This window comes from Anas platyrhynchos, chromosome 2 (assembly GCF_047663525.1).
Source record: "Anas platyrhynchos isolate ZD024472 breed Pekin duck chromosome 2, IASCAAS_PekinDuck_T2T, whole genome shotgun sequence".
NCBI lineage: Eukaryota > Metazoa > Chordata > Aves > Anseriformes > Anatidae > Anas > Anas platyrhynchos.
This window is the reverse complement of record NC_092588.1, coordinates 24,106,384-24,120,597: the sequence shown is the minus strand read 5'-3', so window position 1 is coordinate 24,120,597 and position 14,214 is coordinate 24,106,384. Positions and strand designations below refer to the sequence as shown.

The 14,214-nt window shown below is 38.5% G+C and overlaps 1 protein-coding gene across 1 annotated transcript in view; it reads left to right on the top strand.

The window, feature by feature from the left end:
- Window positions 1–1,278: 1,278 nt before the first annotated feature.
- INTS8 (integrator complex subunit 8) overlaps window positions 1,279–14,214 on the top strand; it is a 20,994-nt gene continuing 8,058 nt past the window's right edge. Inside the window, exons 1-15 of the mRNA XM_027452483.3 lie at window positions 1,279–1,493; window positions 2,563–2,737; window positions 4,877–5,017; window positions 5,430–5,501; window positions 6,524–6,575; window positions 7,561–7,743; window positions 8,237–8,344; window positions 9,015–9,170; window positions 9,308–9,408; window positions 10,050–10,191; window positions 11,351–11,421; window positions 11,557–11,732; window positions 12,175–12,308; window positions 12,934–13,044; window positions 13,698–13,899. Coding sequence (XP_027308284.1) covers window positions 1,364–1,493; window positions 2,563–2,737; window positions 4,877–5,017; window positions 5,430–5,501; window positions 6,524–6,575; window positions 7,561–7,743; window positions 8,237–8,344; window positions 9,015–9,170; window positions 9,308–9,408; window positions 10,050–10,191; window positions 11,351–11,421; window positions 11,557–11,732; window positions 12,175–12,308; window positions 12,934–13,044; window positions 13,698–13,899 — 1,954 coding nt within the window. The 5' untranslated portion in view covers window positions 1,279–1,363. The remainder of the gene's footprint in view (window positions 1,494–2,562; window positions 2,738–4,876; window positions 5,018–5,429; window positions 5,502–6,523; window positions 6,576–7,560; window positions 7,744–8,236; window positions 8,345–9,014; window positions 9,171–9,307; window positions 9,409–10,049; window positions 10,192–11,350; window positions 11,422–11,556; window positions 11,733–12,174; window positions 12,309–12,933; window positions 13,045–13,697; window positions 13,900–14,214) is intronic.

Genomic DNA, 14,214 nt, shown 5'->3' with positions numbered 1-14,214 from the left:
TACTGAAGCCAAGCGGAAGAAATGGTGAAGATTTTGCTTTACCTCTTGAGGTTCAACTTTGACCTCATGCAAGGCATTCTTCCAGGAGAAAGAGGTGTGCCAGTTTCTGAATCACAAATGCTCTGATCATCCTGCAGTTATTAACGCTATTCATTTTGTCAGATGTCACTGATACAAAAGGATACTTTTTTTTTTGGAATTCTCAGAAGTTCTTAGGAAGGGTTACAGGAGTGAATCTCAGCTACAGACAGCACCATTTGACCTCGAGTCATGCTTCTTTGTAGCAGCTGAGTGCTCTTTGACCTCCTAAAAGGAGATGAGTATTAGCCCATGGTCATGGGACCATGCGTCTTACCCTCTCAGAAGTGAATTTTGCCGACTTAAAATGAACTGCAATTAGTAAAGCTCAAATCTGTTTTAAGTAGTTTGGGTGTTTCCTCAGGTAAGTTGACCAAATTAATCTGACCTTTTTCTACTCTTAATTTTCTTCAACACAAAGACCTGAAAGTGTGGACTTTCGTACATAAAACACCATTGCTACTTCAGAAGACTGTCTTTTCTAAACTTGTCCATCATATATGATGGGAAAGGAACAAAGAACTCCATGGTTTTCTCTCGATAATCATTAAATGCATGCAGTGCACCCTCCTCAGTATTAGAAGGGCTTAGCAATGCTGTTCAAGGGCAGAACCTCCCTGCTGAGTTTTGTTTCCTCACTAGTGGAAGCGTGGGACAGTGTGGGCTGAGGCAGGCCAGTAGGACTCAGCACATCCCGAGATGTGCGAGGTGGGAGCACATTGTGAGCAAGTTATCCCACCTCAGCATCCAAGACTTTTTTCTTCATTGGTGGACCTTGTTTAGGTGGACCTGAGAGGCTCGTAGGGGAAGGGAGGAGGGAGAGGAGGGCTGAGGGGAGGCTTCCTGAGCCCATGGGGTGTGGGGTCCAGTAGTGAGTGTGTATGGTGAGGGATGCTCCTTCAGTTGGACCCTAACCTCAGCGCCACAGCACCACAGTGGGATTGATGGCACAGAGGGGAGCCAGCACCAAGGTGGAGGCAATGAAGGCAGCAGGGGTGATGGGGTGCTACCAGCCCACACTCCCACCGATTTCAGACAGCGGTCGAGCTGTGCTTTCTCCCCCGACATTCCCACTTCGAGACCTCCTCGTACATCCTCAGGCAGCCAGCCCCAAGCCCTGGGGAACCACCAATACCCCCCTCAGCCGCCTGAGGGGACAGCGGCGCCATCTTCCCCCCCGCTGTGGAGGGCAGGGCCTCTTCCCGCGCCCCGCCCCGCGCTGCCCGCGGCCGGCGGCCATCTTGCGGCGGCTTGCGGGGCCCGGCTGCGGGGCAGCGCTGCCGCCATGAGCGCTGAGGCGGCCGACCGGGAGGCGGCCACGTCCAGCCGGCCATGCACCCCGCCACAGACCTCCTGGTTCGAGTTCCTGCTGGAGGAGCAGCTGCTGGAGCAGCACCTCAGGAAGCCCTCGCCCGGTGCGTGGCTGGAGGTGGAGGGGGGGGAGGGAGGGAGAGGCACAGAGACGGGGGCTGTTTCACCGTCCCCTCCTCGCCGTGTTTTCGTTTTGCGTTTATAAGTTACGGAAATGTTCCAGGGAGGGTTTTTTTTTTTTTGTTTTTGTTTTTAATGGGAGGTGCTGGGTAAAATGAGTGCAGCGTGCAGCCGGGTTTCCCCAGTTACGGCTTGCGAGCATGAAGAGCTGCTGCCCTCCTGAGGGCTCCGTGCTGGACTGGATGGAGTGGCTTTGCTTTGGGCTGGAACGAATAAAAAGCTGTAACCCAAAGTGTATTGTAAATAACTTTTAAAACCAATATTTTATAGTAGCAGGTCTCTTGAAGATCGGAGAGAAAAATCATTTTTTTCAGACCCTAGATTCTCCAAGCAGCTGGAGGAGACGGGAAGCACACCACTGACAGTGTTGTAGATTTACTTAAAGTAGATTTAATCACAGTCCGGCCATATCTTCTGTGCTCAGACCTTATTCTGCTATTTTCCAATGAAAATTATTGATGAACAATTCATTTTCAGTTCTTCACAACAGCCCGAAGGTCCTGCAGAGACTGCCTTATTGTAAGGGAGAGATTTTGCAGCTTTCACATCTTTTAAAATCATACTTTTTCTTTTTTTTTTTTTTTTTCTAAATGTACACAGAAATAACAGAAGATGCTCATAAATACATTTAAGGTACAGAGAAGAAGTGTAAGCAGGCATATATTCTTACAACAGCTAACTCTGATTTAAATGGACAGCAGTTATTTTCTGTAGATACAAGTACTAAAACTTTATTATTACAAAATAAGGAAAACAAATGGAAGTGTAAGAATGCAGTTTTTGTGGTCAAATAAACTTGGAGTTTAAATAATGAGAAGTTAATCTGATTTGATTCAGCATAAACAAAATACCCCTTGGGATTAGAACCCATCAGGTGACAATGTTGTCCATATAAATGATAAAGAGATAAGGTATTTGTGATCATGGCTGCAATAAGAAATGAATTTCTGGGTTTACATGGAATTTGAAGAGAAGTTGTTGCGTTTTCTGCAGATCCACCGCCTGTACAGCTGATCGTCCAGTTCTTGGAACAAGCTTCCAAGCCATCGGTGAACGAACAGAACCAAGTCCAGCCACCACCTGATAACAAAAGAAACCGCATTTTAAAACTTCTTGCTCTCAAAGTTGCTGCCCATCTGAAGTGGGATTTGGATGTATTAGAGAAAAGGTATGGGCTGTACTCTTCATACGGAAATTACTAAACTTAAAATCATAGAATCATTTACCTTCGGTACCACCAAGTCCAACTACCAACCTGACCTGCATGTGGTTTGACTTCTTCATTTTAACAAATGGAAATTTGTCTTGCTCCCTATTTGGGCAGTATCTTTCTTAGATTAAGAGGAGTCTTGGGTCTGCCAGCTGAAATCAAATTCTGTTTCATCTGTAAGTTAAGCGTAAGCAGATCAGTGCTGTTAATAATTTAAAGATAAAATGCTAAGGTGCAAGCATTCTGTTCTAAGATGTCCAAATGCCTACTGTGTAAAGATGAGTTTTAGGTTATACTTTCTAGAGTGACAAAAACGCCTTAAGTTTCCCCATTCTGAAACGCATTAAGTTGGAGCTCTTGCTCCAGTTTTATAGTTGCAAAACGCTCCATATATTTGTGAGCTAGATCACTGAACTGTCTGTGGTTGAAATGGGCAATAGACAAACTCCTACTCCTCCTGCCAATAATTTGAGCTACTAAATGGTCTTGCAAGGCCTGGAACTATTTGCTTTGGCATTGCTGAGCATTAGGGAATTACACTTAGTGGGGCGAGACTTGTTCTCCACTTCTTCAATGTATGTTAGAGTTGCAGACACCTTGAAAGACGGAAGTTCTTTGTTAGATAAAAGTTAAGTTGACTCGGTTTATTGAATTTTTTGGGGTGTGTTTTTAAATCATATTTTATTGTCTTATTTCTTTGGAGTTAATCTGAAAATTAAGTGTTCCATGTCATGTGTTAGAGAAATTCACTAACTTCAGAAGTATTTTGAAAACTCTTCCTTTGAAGTAGTGGTGGGGCTTGTCTCTCCAACTTTTATTTCTACTCCTTAATATACGAAGATCGTAATTTTTTTGTTTGTTTGTTTTTTAATAGTGTGCTATCGTGAGTAGTAAAATGACTTGGAAAGAGATGTCCGTGATTTTTACCTATGAAGTTCTTTATCCTTTTTTCCAATAATATCTGTTATGTTATATTTATCTGCCTTAGTGGAGTGTTTGTGAGGCTGTGAGCTCATGAAGCCTCAGACTGTTCTCAGTGAAGAACTATGCTTTCTGATTTCTAACTGACAATATGCAAAGGTTTAGTCAGGGTAGTTTAAAAAAGAACAGCAGCTTTTGAGCACAGCTTTTTCTAAAACTTCTGCTGTCATAGTCAGTTGAATAATGTTCTACTCTTGACAATGCAAACAAGATTCCTGGACCTGCCGTTAGTAAAAACCAGTGTGTGTGTTAGTTTAAAAATCATGGCGTGGTCACAGACCTGGAGTCCAATGGAACACAAGACCTACTATTTATTATACAAGGTTTCCGGCTTTAGTTACTACAAATGTAGTTTCAACTGGTTATTCTCAATGCTGGTTGCAAAAAATGCAACTTTGTGAAAAAGTGCAAGGTATTTTGGCAGAGTAGCAGATCACTGCTAATTTCAACCAATGTCCAAATTAGCAATTTTGTTTCAGTTGTGTTAAATTACACCTCAAAATTGTGGAGTGATGCAATGCAGCCTGCATGCCTTCCCATTTTATCAGGGAAGGTTCTGTTCCGCCTAATGTATGGTGTTATGTACCACAGCTTACAATGGAACTACAATGCTCTGTTCCAGTTCTTGCTCTTAACTTCATAGTTCAGTGGCAGATGATGGCTCAAAAAGGGAGCTAAGACATGATAGCACAGATAAATGTCTCCTTTACATGAGTGAAGTTCCACTTGAAATGCAAATATGGAAATGAAAATTGCTTACCTTCTGAGTGTTTGATCTGGGGCTGATTTGAGAAGAATTTCTTAGTATTTGGGACCTGTTGCTATAAATGAATTATTTTTGGGATATGTCTGAGCAGACTAATGCAGTGTGCACAGAAGTAGATCAGCTCTGTCGGGATAACCTTCCATGAGCTTTACTGTCATTACTAATACTGGTTGTTGCTTTACATTCTGATCTAGAACATCATCAGATACAGAGCATTTTGTTATGCTAAGCAGACATACTAACCATACTTCCATGCCTTGTTAACTAGTACGAAGTAGTAGTGTATATTATTTAAACATTCCAGAAGTAGAATTACTGTATGAAGTACCTGATTCTCTTCTTTCTGACAGCTTATCTGTTCCTGTGTTGAACATGCTCCTGAATGAGCTGCTGTGTATCAGCAAGGTTCCCCCAGGGACTAAGCACGTGGATGTAGACCTGTCCAGCATACCCCCAACCACTGCAATGGCCATACTGCTCTACAACAGATGGTAAACTACTTCTATAGTGATTTTAAGATTATTGTCTTAGAAGTAAACATTGTTTTCTTCTTTCTACGTACCTGTATGTAGAATGAGAAAGAATCTTAAAGTACTAACAGCGTTGTGGTCTGTAAATGGTTTGTAGTGAGGAGCTTAAGCCTGAAAAGCAATTTTAAAGCTGGGTTTGTTCCCTGACAAAATGGTCAAGGTAGTGGTTTGAAGTGTCATCTCATAAAGATAAAAATAAAAATCTTATTGCCACTTAGCTTTTTGTCAGCTTAAGAACATTTTTTAAATAGTAGAGGGTGTATAGTAGTGGTTTAAAGTATCCAAAATGATAAACTGATATTCTTAAGAGGTGTGTCATCTTATGCTTCTGAAGCTAATGCCATTCTTTACTTAATTTTTCCCCCCCCTGTAGGGCAATAAGGACCATTGTTAAAAGCAGTTTTCCTGTAAAGCAAGTGAAACCTGGTCCACCTCAACTGAACGTGTAAGTTAGCAGTATGATTCATTTGAACTTCATGTGTATTTGATAATCAGAAATAGAATCTGTAATTGAAATAAATCATCTACGGTTGCTTAAAATGGTTAGCTGTAAGATTGAAAACTTGCATTAATTTCATGTATATTCTTATTTTCCTGTCATGCATGCTCAGTGTATCTGTATGTCTGTGGTTCTACTTTTTTATTATGTTATAATCTGTGACTTTGTAGAGGCATGAAAAATAGCAGAAGAAAGGGAGATGGCAATTTCTCTGGGCAGAAAGCTTATTCTCTAGTTTAAACAATATATCTTTTGTGTCCTGTTTGAACTTACACAGGCTTGCTTAGTACAGTTGTGTTACAACTATTTACAACATTATAGATAAGTGGTAATTTGCAAGTGTTTTATGTTAATTTTGTACTCTAGTATTAGATGAATAATATTCTGGCTTGTATGAGAGAGTCTGATAAGTTTGTTGATTAGAAACCCTGCTCATATTTCTGCTAGAGATCTTGAACTGTCCTATCTGTATCTGGGTCTGATCCTGAATCAGAAGATTCTATATGGGGAAATGGTTTTAAAATACTTCTACTTTTTACGTAGTCATGCAAACCCTGCTCCTGCCCTCATGTATGCTTGTGAAGGTTTTAGCAGCAAAGCTTCAAGAGCCTTGAGGCTGTTGAAGCTGATTGCTTCAATACTGCTTTCAACATTGCTTTCATATTTGCTAATATTAACAATCAGATTTAAAAAGAAAACAACAAACAAATACACAAGGAAATGAATACTGAAAGTTTCATTTTATTAAATCATATTCTTATCTTAAACTCTTCGTTATATCTTTAAATTACATAATTCTGTATTTCAGAGAGATAGCAAAGAATGTTTGGTGGTCCAGCACAATGATGTTAAAAACATAGTTAAGCAAAACTTTTTTGGAATTAATTGTTGTGCTTTAGAGCATGAAGTAAAATAATGGGATGGCTTGCTTTATAATTAAGGTGTTGACCACATCTCTCTTTTTTCAGGATGAACCAGATGCAGCAAGAAAAGGAACTAACTGAAAATATTCTGAAAGTGGTAAGACTTTATCCACCTCTAGTTTTTGTTTGAATCTACATATAACATATGTACATATGTATATTTACATAGACATGTAAATATGAATGGACAGGAGATCAACAATTGCATCACAGTTCTGTTGGATTTGGTACATTTATGTTACATTAGCCACTTCTAGCATTTTCAACAGTTTTGCTGTGTTTTGGACAGTGTTGTAGTGGATTTAGTATGGAATTTGTTTTGCGAGATTGAAGTATTCTTTCATCAGTCCATCCCTGGAGCCATACGAATGAAGCAAGCCTCTACAAAATGAGTGTGTGGTTAGTAAGACCATGCTGTACTTGAGGTGTAAAATCATATGGCAACAAAATATAATGCTTAACTTTTCTTAAGAGGATTTAGTAGGTGCATTTACTGTATGTTGCTTTCAACGGAATGCTAGGTGTGCTTAAAGTATTTTCCTTTGAGACAAGCAAGAAAAGAGGAAAAATAAAACCTTTATTTCAGAAGTAGCCTAGCTCCTTTCCCTACTCTTGTACTTAGAATAAGTTAAAGGCTTTGCATTTATACTTCATTTCTTCTTTAAATTTTTTTTTTTTCAAATAAGTGAACATAAATGATATTTAACTGTTTCACCAATTCATCCTAAATTCTGGAAAAATCTTGCTATTCAAAGAGAAGCTGCTTTTAGTTCAGCTATGAAATAATAGCTGAGAATTTAAAATTCAACTGTTGGTTAACTTAATGCTCCAGAAGTGGATAAACAGCCATAGGTGAAACCGGGAGAAAAATGTTTTGTTTCTGTTGGAAGTAAGGGTCTGATCCTGTTTCTCTAAGTACCTGAAATTTCATTATTGTACAAGAAATGCAGGAGCAGACAAGTGTATTAAGGAAATTTTCTTTGCTATTGCTTTACTATGCTGTTAAATTTCTAGTGTTTAAACACAAAGCTAAGCTTGAAAACCATTAATTTATTTTTTATAATGTATTTGAACTATTACAGTTGAAGGAGCAGGCTGCTGATTCCATCCTAGTGCTAGAAGGAGCGCTTAAATTGAATAAAGATCTCTATGTCCATACGATAAGAACCCTGGATTTATTAGCCATGGAGCCTGGTATGGTGAATGGAGAAACGGAGAGTTCCACAGCTGGACTGAAAATCAGTGCGGAGGAGATACAGTGCCAGGTAGTTTATGTTCTAGACTGAAGCTTTCAATTTGTTTCTTTAGACAAAATGTTGCGTGATATCTTGAAATAAACTGCAGCATTTTTCTACTGATATTTCATGTGTTCTTTCTTAACTGCAGTAAAATGTTATTGAGTTCATTTTTATGTTATTAAAACTTCTTTCAACATTATAAATTTGTTGCTCACAAACAGTTTTTTCCTAGTCTGGAGTAAACCACTGAATGAAAAGGACTGCTTATTGCATTCTTCTTACTATTCTGTGGAAATCATTCTGTAATTTTCTTAATGCCTGTGCAGAATTACTTACACTGAGATCACAGTTACAAAGGAAATGAAGTATGGGGGGAAAGATACGCAGCGTGTGTCAATATAGTAGATAAAACTGGGAATAATTTAAATATCTGTAAAAACTGAGCTGAAATACTTAATGTTGACTTCAAATGTTATATAAATTTCCAAGATAACACGTTCTGTATCAATGCTGTTTACAGGTTTGCTATGACTTGGGTGCAATCTACTTTCAACAAGGAGCTACGAATGCAGCACTTCATGAAAACGCAAAAGAGAAGTTTTTCAAAACAAGGGAGTTGATTGCAAAGGTAATCAGTGTTTTATTACCATGTTCAGCTCTTCTAAAGAAAAAAGAAGTAAATCACTGCTTCTGTCTTTGGCAGTGTAAAGCTTATGGTATACATCTTTTTCTAAAGAAATTTAATGGCATTTTGGCAACAACTTCTGTTGCTTTTTTTGACATTGGGTCTTGTTCAAAACTATATTGATCAGGTGTGATGTGTTAGTGTTTTATTCCATTGTTGTATAATCAGATATTCAATATACCAGTATTAATGCTAGAGTAACATCTCCAGTGCTAATACTAACTTGCCTAAGCAGTTCAATCCATGCCCACTGTGCTATTCTGGTAGTGCTGTTGTGTTTCTGAGGAAGGTAATCATACAGCATTTCCTATTCATGTTTATGTAAATTTCTATTGGAAATGAGATCTGTGTTCTGACCATTTACAAAAGATGACATTTTTATGTATATTACATTATATTTATATTTCTGAAACTGCATAACCCAAATTTTCATTTAAAAAGACAAAACATGGTGTAAGCTGCAAAAAGGACAAAAACATAAGTGTGTACACACACGTTCTTCTACTGTTTTATTGGTTTTGGGAGAACCTGTGAGTCTCCATTTATGCTTCAGAATTAAGTTTATGTTTCATAATACTTGGTCACTCAGATTGAATCCACTATTCCTTTTCAGATTGGTTCATCATCACTTCATTGCACCATAGATGAAGAACGGTTGGCTGGGTACTGTCAAGCTTGTGGAGTTCTTACCTCGTCTGATGATGATGCATCTCAACAGGCAACTCCTTACAGTCAAATCGATAACTGTTTGAAAACTGGCAACTATCAGGTATTGCGCTTAATTAAAGCCTGGTTCTAGTGGAGTTCTTTGTTTTTGTTGTTATGTGTTGACGATCCCATCTAATCTGTTATCTGTAACTATTGAATTATCCATTGGTGATTCATTCCAATGTGTTTGTGTTGTAGGACTTGGTGAAGATATTCCTTGAAGATAATCTAGCCCTCAGTTTACCTGTTCAGTTCAGGCAGTCGGTGCAGAGAGAGCTGTTCCAAAATGCTCTACAAGGGTGAGATGTTAAATAATGGTCTGCTCAATGTGGTTGAGAAGATGAGTTACGATTTTCAAGTATATGAAGTCTTTAAAAAAAAAATTACATATTTTTAAATTTATAACTAGGTTAATGCCTCTGTAGAGGACTTCTAAAACTTGAAGTCAAAGCCAATCAGGCTGCCGTACTATGCAGTAATATTGTAGGGGAAGCGTACTTCATTTGGGAACTTTAGCAGCGTAGTTACCTGTGATTAGGATTTGTGCACTGCTGAACCAGCCCAGTTTGTGTATCCTGAGATAAGTGACTATGCCTGAAGTCATCTTGGCTGTCAGCCATGTGTGGGGAATACTTACCAAGAGGAGATGCACCTGTGTGTTGGTCACTGCTCTAGTTGGAGTCCTAATGATGCTCAGGCTAAAGCAAAAATTAAGCTTATGTGTGAAACAGAGCTGTAAGCAAGGAGGGAATTTTCTTTCAAAAAAAAGTGAGGTCTTAGGTGAACTTAGGTAGATCCTGAGTAAATTTTCTTAGAGTGCAGTCATGGACAGAGGCACGTGCTCCAGACTTGTCTTGGGATCTGATACGTGGAGTTTTGCCTTGATACCAACTGCGTTTGTCAGAGAAGTTCTGTGATCTTGGGTTTTGTGTTCATGCAGGAACGACGCTCTGGAAGAAGTTTGTTTCAAAATCTGCGTGTGCAACACTGTCCGTGATATATTGCAGGGTGAAATAATTGATGTTCAGTTTTGTCTGCTGTTCCTGAAACCCAACAAAGAGAAAATAGACTTCCTCCTGGAGGTAAGAAAATTACTGCCTGAAACTAGAAGGGGAGACAGTATTTAAGGAGGTATCTCTTTCCCCCCCCCCCGGTTAAATGTGTAACTGTTGCAAGTAATGCTTATGTTTCTGAGGCAAAAAATACTTTCTGCGATAACTTCTCAAACTTTATTCAACTTCTTTTTAGGTAGCACAAATACGCTGTATGTAATCAGTCTTGCATCGATGTTGCTAGTTCATCTGTTGGGGAGGAACCCCTGTTGAGTTAGTGCTTCAGCTGGGATTTGAAATCACTGGGTTTCCTAACCCCATTAAAATATATAGCGATATTACTGAACGTCTCTTTTTGAGGAACAAAGAAACATTCTCCAAGACAGAGATACTAGAAAAAAATATTTGTGAAAGAGGACCACTTTTGCCAGCTTTGTTGTAAAAACTAGCTAGTCATGAAACTATCCTGACGTTCTGTGTATGTGAGACTTAAACTATTGCTCTCAGTGAAGCTTTTTGGAAGTTGTTGACTGAACTTACTCCTTTTGTTGCTTTGTTGTTAGTTTCGTATCTTCTACTTAATTTCAGTCTTGCCTTTTGCATGTCAGTCACAGCTGCTCTCTTCAAGTATGTGGCTAAAATTGACTGATAATACTCTGAAATACAGAGCCAGCAAAAGCTGTTCCATCAACTGCTCATATTGAGCATATTTCTCAAAAAAGCAACAACACCATGTAAGCTGGCAATTAAAGATAACTAAACAGTTGAATTTAAACTGTTGCATTTCTTTAAAGTTAATCCTAGTGAATCTTATGGTTTTGTGCTCAGAAATTTCAGTTCATTTTTAAACTTGTGCAAAAGGCCTTTGTATACGTAACGATCTTTTGACCGATTCATGCTGTGGCGTTCAGTGTCAGCACGCCTAAATATCAGGAATTGGATTGAAGAAAAAAAGTAGATTGTGTCAAGGAAGATCAGTTGTCTGAAAAAGCTTCTTGTGTACAGAGAAAGCAATTTTGATCTGTCTGATAGCTGCGGTGTTTATCGGATAACTGTCTTGCCTCCCTTGAGATGGAGGGTTACTAATAGGTAATTGTGAATCAGCAAATTGGAGAGTAACACTGTACCTAGCTAAATATTTTAAGATTTCTAAGCCCTGACTTAGTTGTTACTGCTTACTTTTCCCCAGGCTTGTTCAAGATCAATAAACTTGGAAAATGCTTCTGAATCTTTGAAGAGAAAAATGGCATCATTTCTCAAGTATGTACTGGCTTTGATACCCTGAATTTGCATCTTCTAAGCAATGTAATGCAGCATAATAAATGCTTTTGAGAACCTATAACTGGAAAAATGATAATCTTCCTCCTTCTGATTGTTGTTTATTTATTTATTTAGAAACTTGTGTTTGGGTTTGGAAGATCTGCAGCTTGTCTTCATGATTTCATCTCATGATCTGTTCATAAAACTTCTGAAAGATGATGAACGGAAACTGCTCATTGATGAAATGCGGAAGAGGTCTCCTAGGATCAACCTGTGCACAAAACCTGTGACTTCTTTTTATGATATTCCGGGTAATACTCATTGTTTCATTAATTTATATACGTGCAGTTACACAGTAACCTCAGGCATGGAAATAGGTGCAGATCTGTTTTCAGATCTGTTTTCTAGTTTAGAGTGAATGGGTTTTAGAGCAAATGCTTGCAACTTTTAGCCAATGAATGTCCTGCTAGTTCAAGAACATTGTTCTTTTGCTTGTATCTCAAGGGAGTATATGCTAAAATAAGTGTGTGCCAGTAGACCAAGCCAAAGAGAGGTGTGGCAGTTGGTTTGAACTGAATCTGACTAGCAGCTTTTTGCAGGAAGGATGTATTGCTGCCTTTGGTCTTACATCAGCACTAATGTTTGTGTGACTGGTGAGCAGTAAAATGTCATCTACTAAGGAATTACAAGGCTCTACATTATCAAGGAGTGCCCTGGAGACCTCATTTGTTTTTTTGTTGTTCTTGCTCCTAGCTTCAGCAAGTGTCAATATTGGCCAGCTTGAACATCAGCTCATATTGTCAGTAGACCCTTGGAGGATTCGCCAGATCTTAATTGAATTGCATGGTATGACTTCAGAACGCCAATTCTGGACAGTCTCAAACAAGGTAATTTGTTTCAATATGACGGACTAATATGATACCTAACCAGTCCTCAAATCACAATGAACAGTAAATATTTTGCTGTGGAGTGTAAATGGATTTTTTTCAATTTTTTCTCTGAACAATCCTTGAGTAATAACGATATATATCTAAACTCATATTTTGAATGAGGTGTAACCTTCATGCTAAACTGACTGTATCACAACTTTGCCTTGTGAAAAAGTAAATTTCTGTCATTTTTGCTTTCAGTGCTCTGACCAGTTAGCAATATTATTTTAGTTTAAATTCTGTCATGGAATGTAGCTGTTTAGCTGAGAGCAAGAGAGGGAGTACTTTTTTTCTTAGGTAAGAATTTCTTGTCTTTTTGTGTTTTTCTTTTTTTTCCAAATTACTGCATGTTCACATGTGAACAAACAAACCTGTGTACATATGAACAAAGTGGGGTAGGCACCAATTTTAAATGCAATTCTGTCTGTCTGAGCTATACATTACTGCTGATTAGATGTAAACATTTCTGCAAACGGCACTTAGAAATCGATCATTTTTTGACATCTGAGTTTTATTTTCAGTGCTTAAGCAAAGATGTGAATTCTAAAACCCTGTGCAAATGTCTTGCATGTTTCTCTCTCAGTGGGAAGTACCAAATGTTTACGGCAATGTTATTTTAGGAATCAAAGATAACCTGACTAGGGACTTGGTCTACATCCTTATGGCGAAGGGATTACACTGCAGCGCAATCAAGGTAAGCAAGCTGTCTGAAGTTACTGGTGAGTTAGTTTGAACAAAAAATATGGAAAGCCCTTTTTGAGAAAAAGAACTGAAGAAACAGGAGGTGAAAGAGATCTAGTAACAAGCTCTGGGTGTAATATCATAATTAAATATTCCTGTCTCACAAAGTTCCAGAGCAAGGGTAGTGGCATTGCGGTGAGTTGGGTTGGGGGATAATTTAGTTCATACAAAGTCTTGTTTAGCATATGCTAAATCATGTTGCACCTAAACCCAACATTGATTTGACACACTGATGTTCTTTTGGCTGTTCTAATTAAATAATTTGCTGGAATGCTCTTTTAATTGCCTTGTAATTGACTATAGTATAGTCTGTTAAAACTACAAGGTAGAACTGAACTGTCTACGTAATATGTCTGTAGTTAACTTTTTTGGTATGTTTAAGCAAAAACTTCTTGTTCTGTTTGAAAGATTTGGACCTGTGGGAGCTATTAAGCTAAACAGCAAGTCCAAAGGGCTCAAAAATGTAAATGGTTATTGTGAGTTCCTTAAGGAATGCTGACAATAATGGATGCAAAGGCTTCTTCAGCCAGAATTTTAGCTCTTAGACTTCTTTTTTTTCCTCATGAATCCATTCAGAGCCATTAACATGTATCCTCTTTGTTGCAGGATTTTGTCCATGCAAAGCAACTTTTTGCTGCTTGCTTGGAGCTTGTGACAGAGTTTTCTCCAAAACTCCGTCAAGTCATGCTGAACGAAATGCTGCTTTTGGACATCTACACTCACGAAGCTGGACCTGGTGCCAACGGAGAACGTCCTCCTTCAGATCTGATAAGTAGAGTCCGAGGATATTTGGAAATGAGAGTACCTGGTGAGTGCGTTTCTGTTTTTCCTGAGACACAAAGCACAAAGAGAAGGAGAAAGCAGGAACTTTGTATTTAGATAAACCATTTCAGTATATATTTATATACCTTATAATATGTAGTATATTTTCCAATGTAGTAGGTTGGAAAAACAGCAGTGAAATTTGACGTGTTATTTCTTGAGTCTTTAGAAGTTCATTTAGCTTTAGAAGTTGGAAATGGGAATAATGACGTCATGATGCCTACGTGTTGCTAAACATTGACAGTTTCTGTTTAGTGCCACTTAAAGGGCTCGAATGGGATAAACGTGGCTGCACTTTATC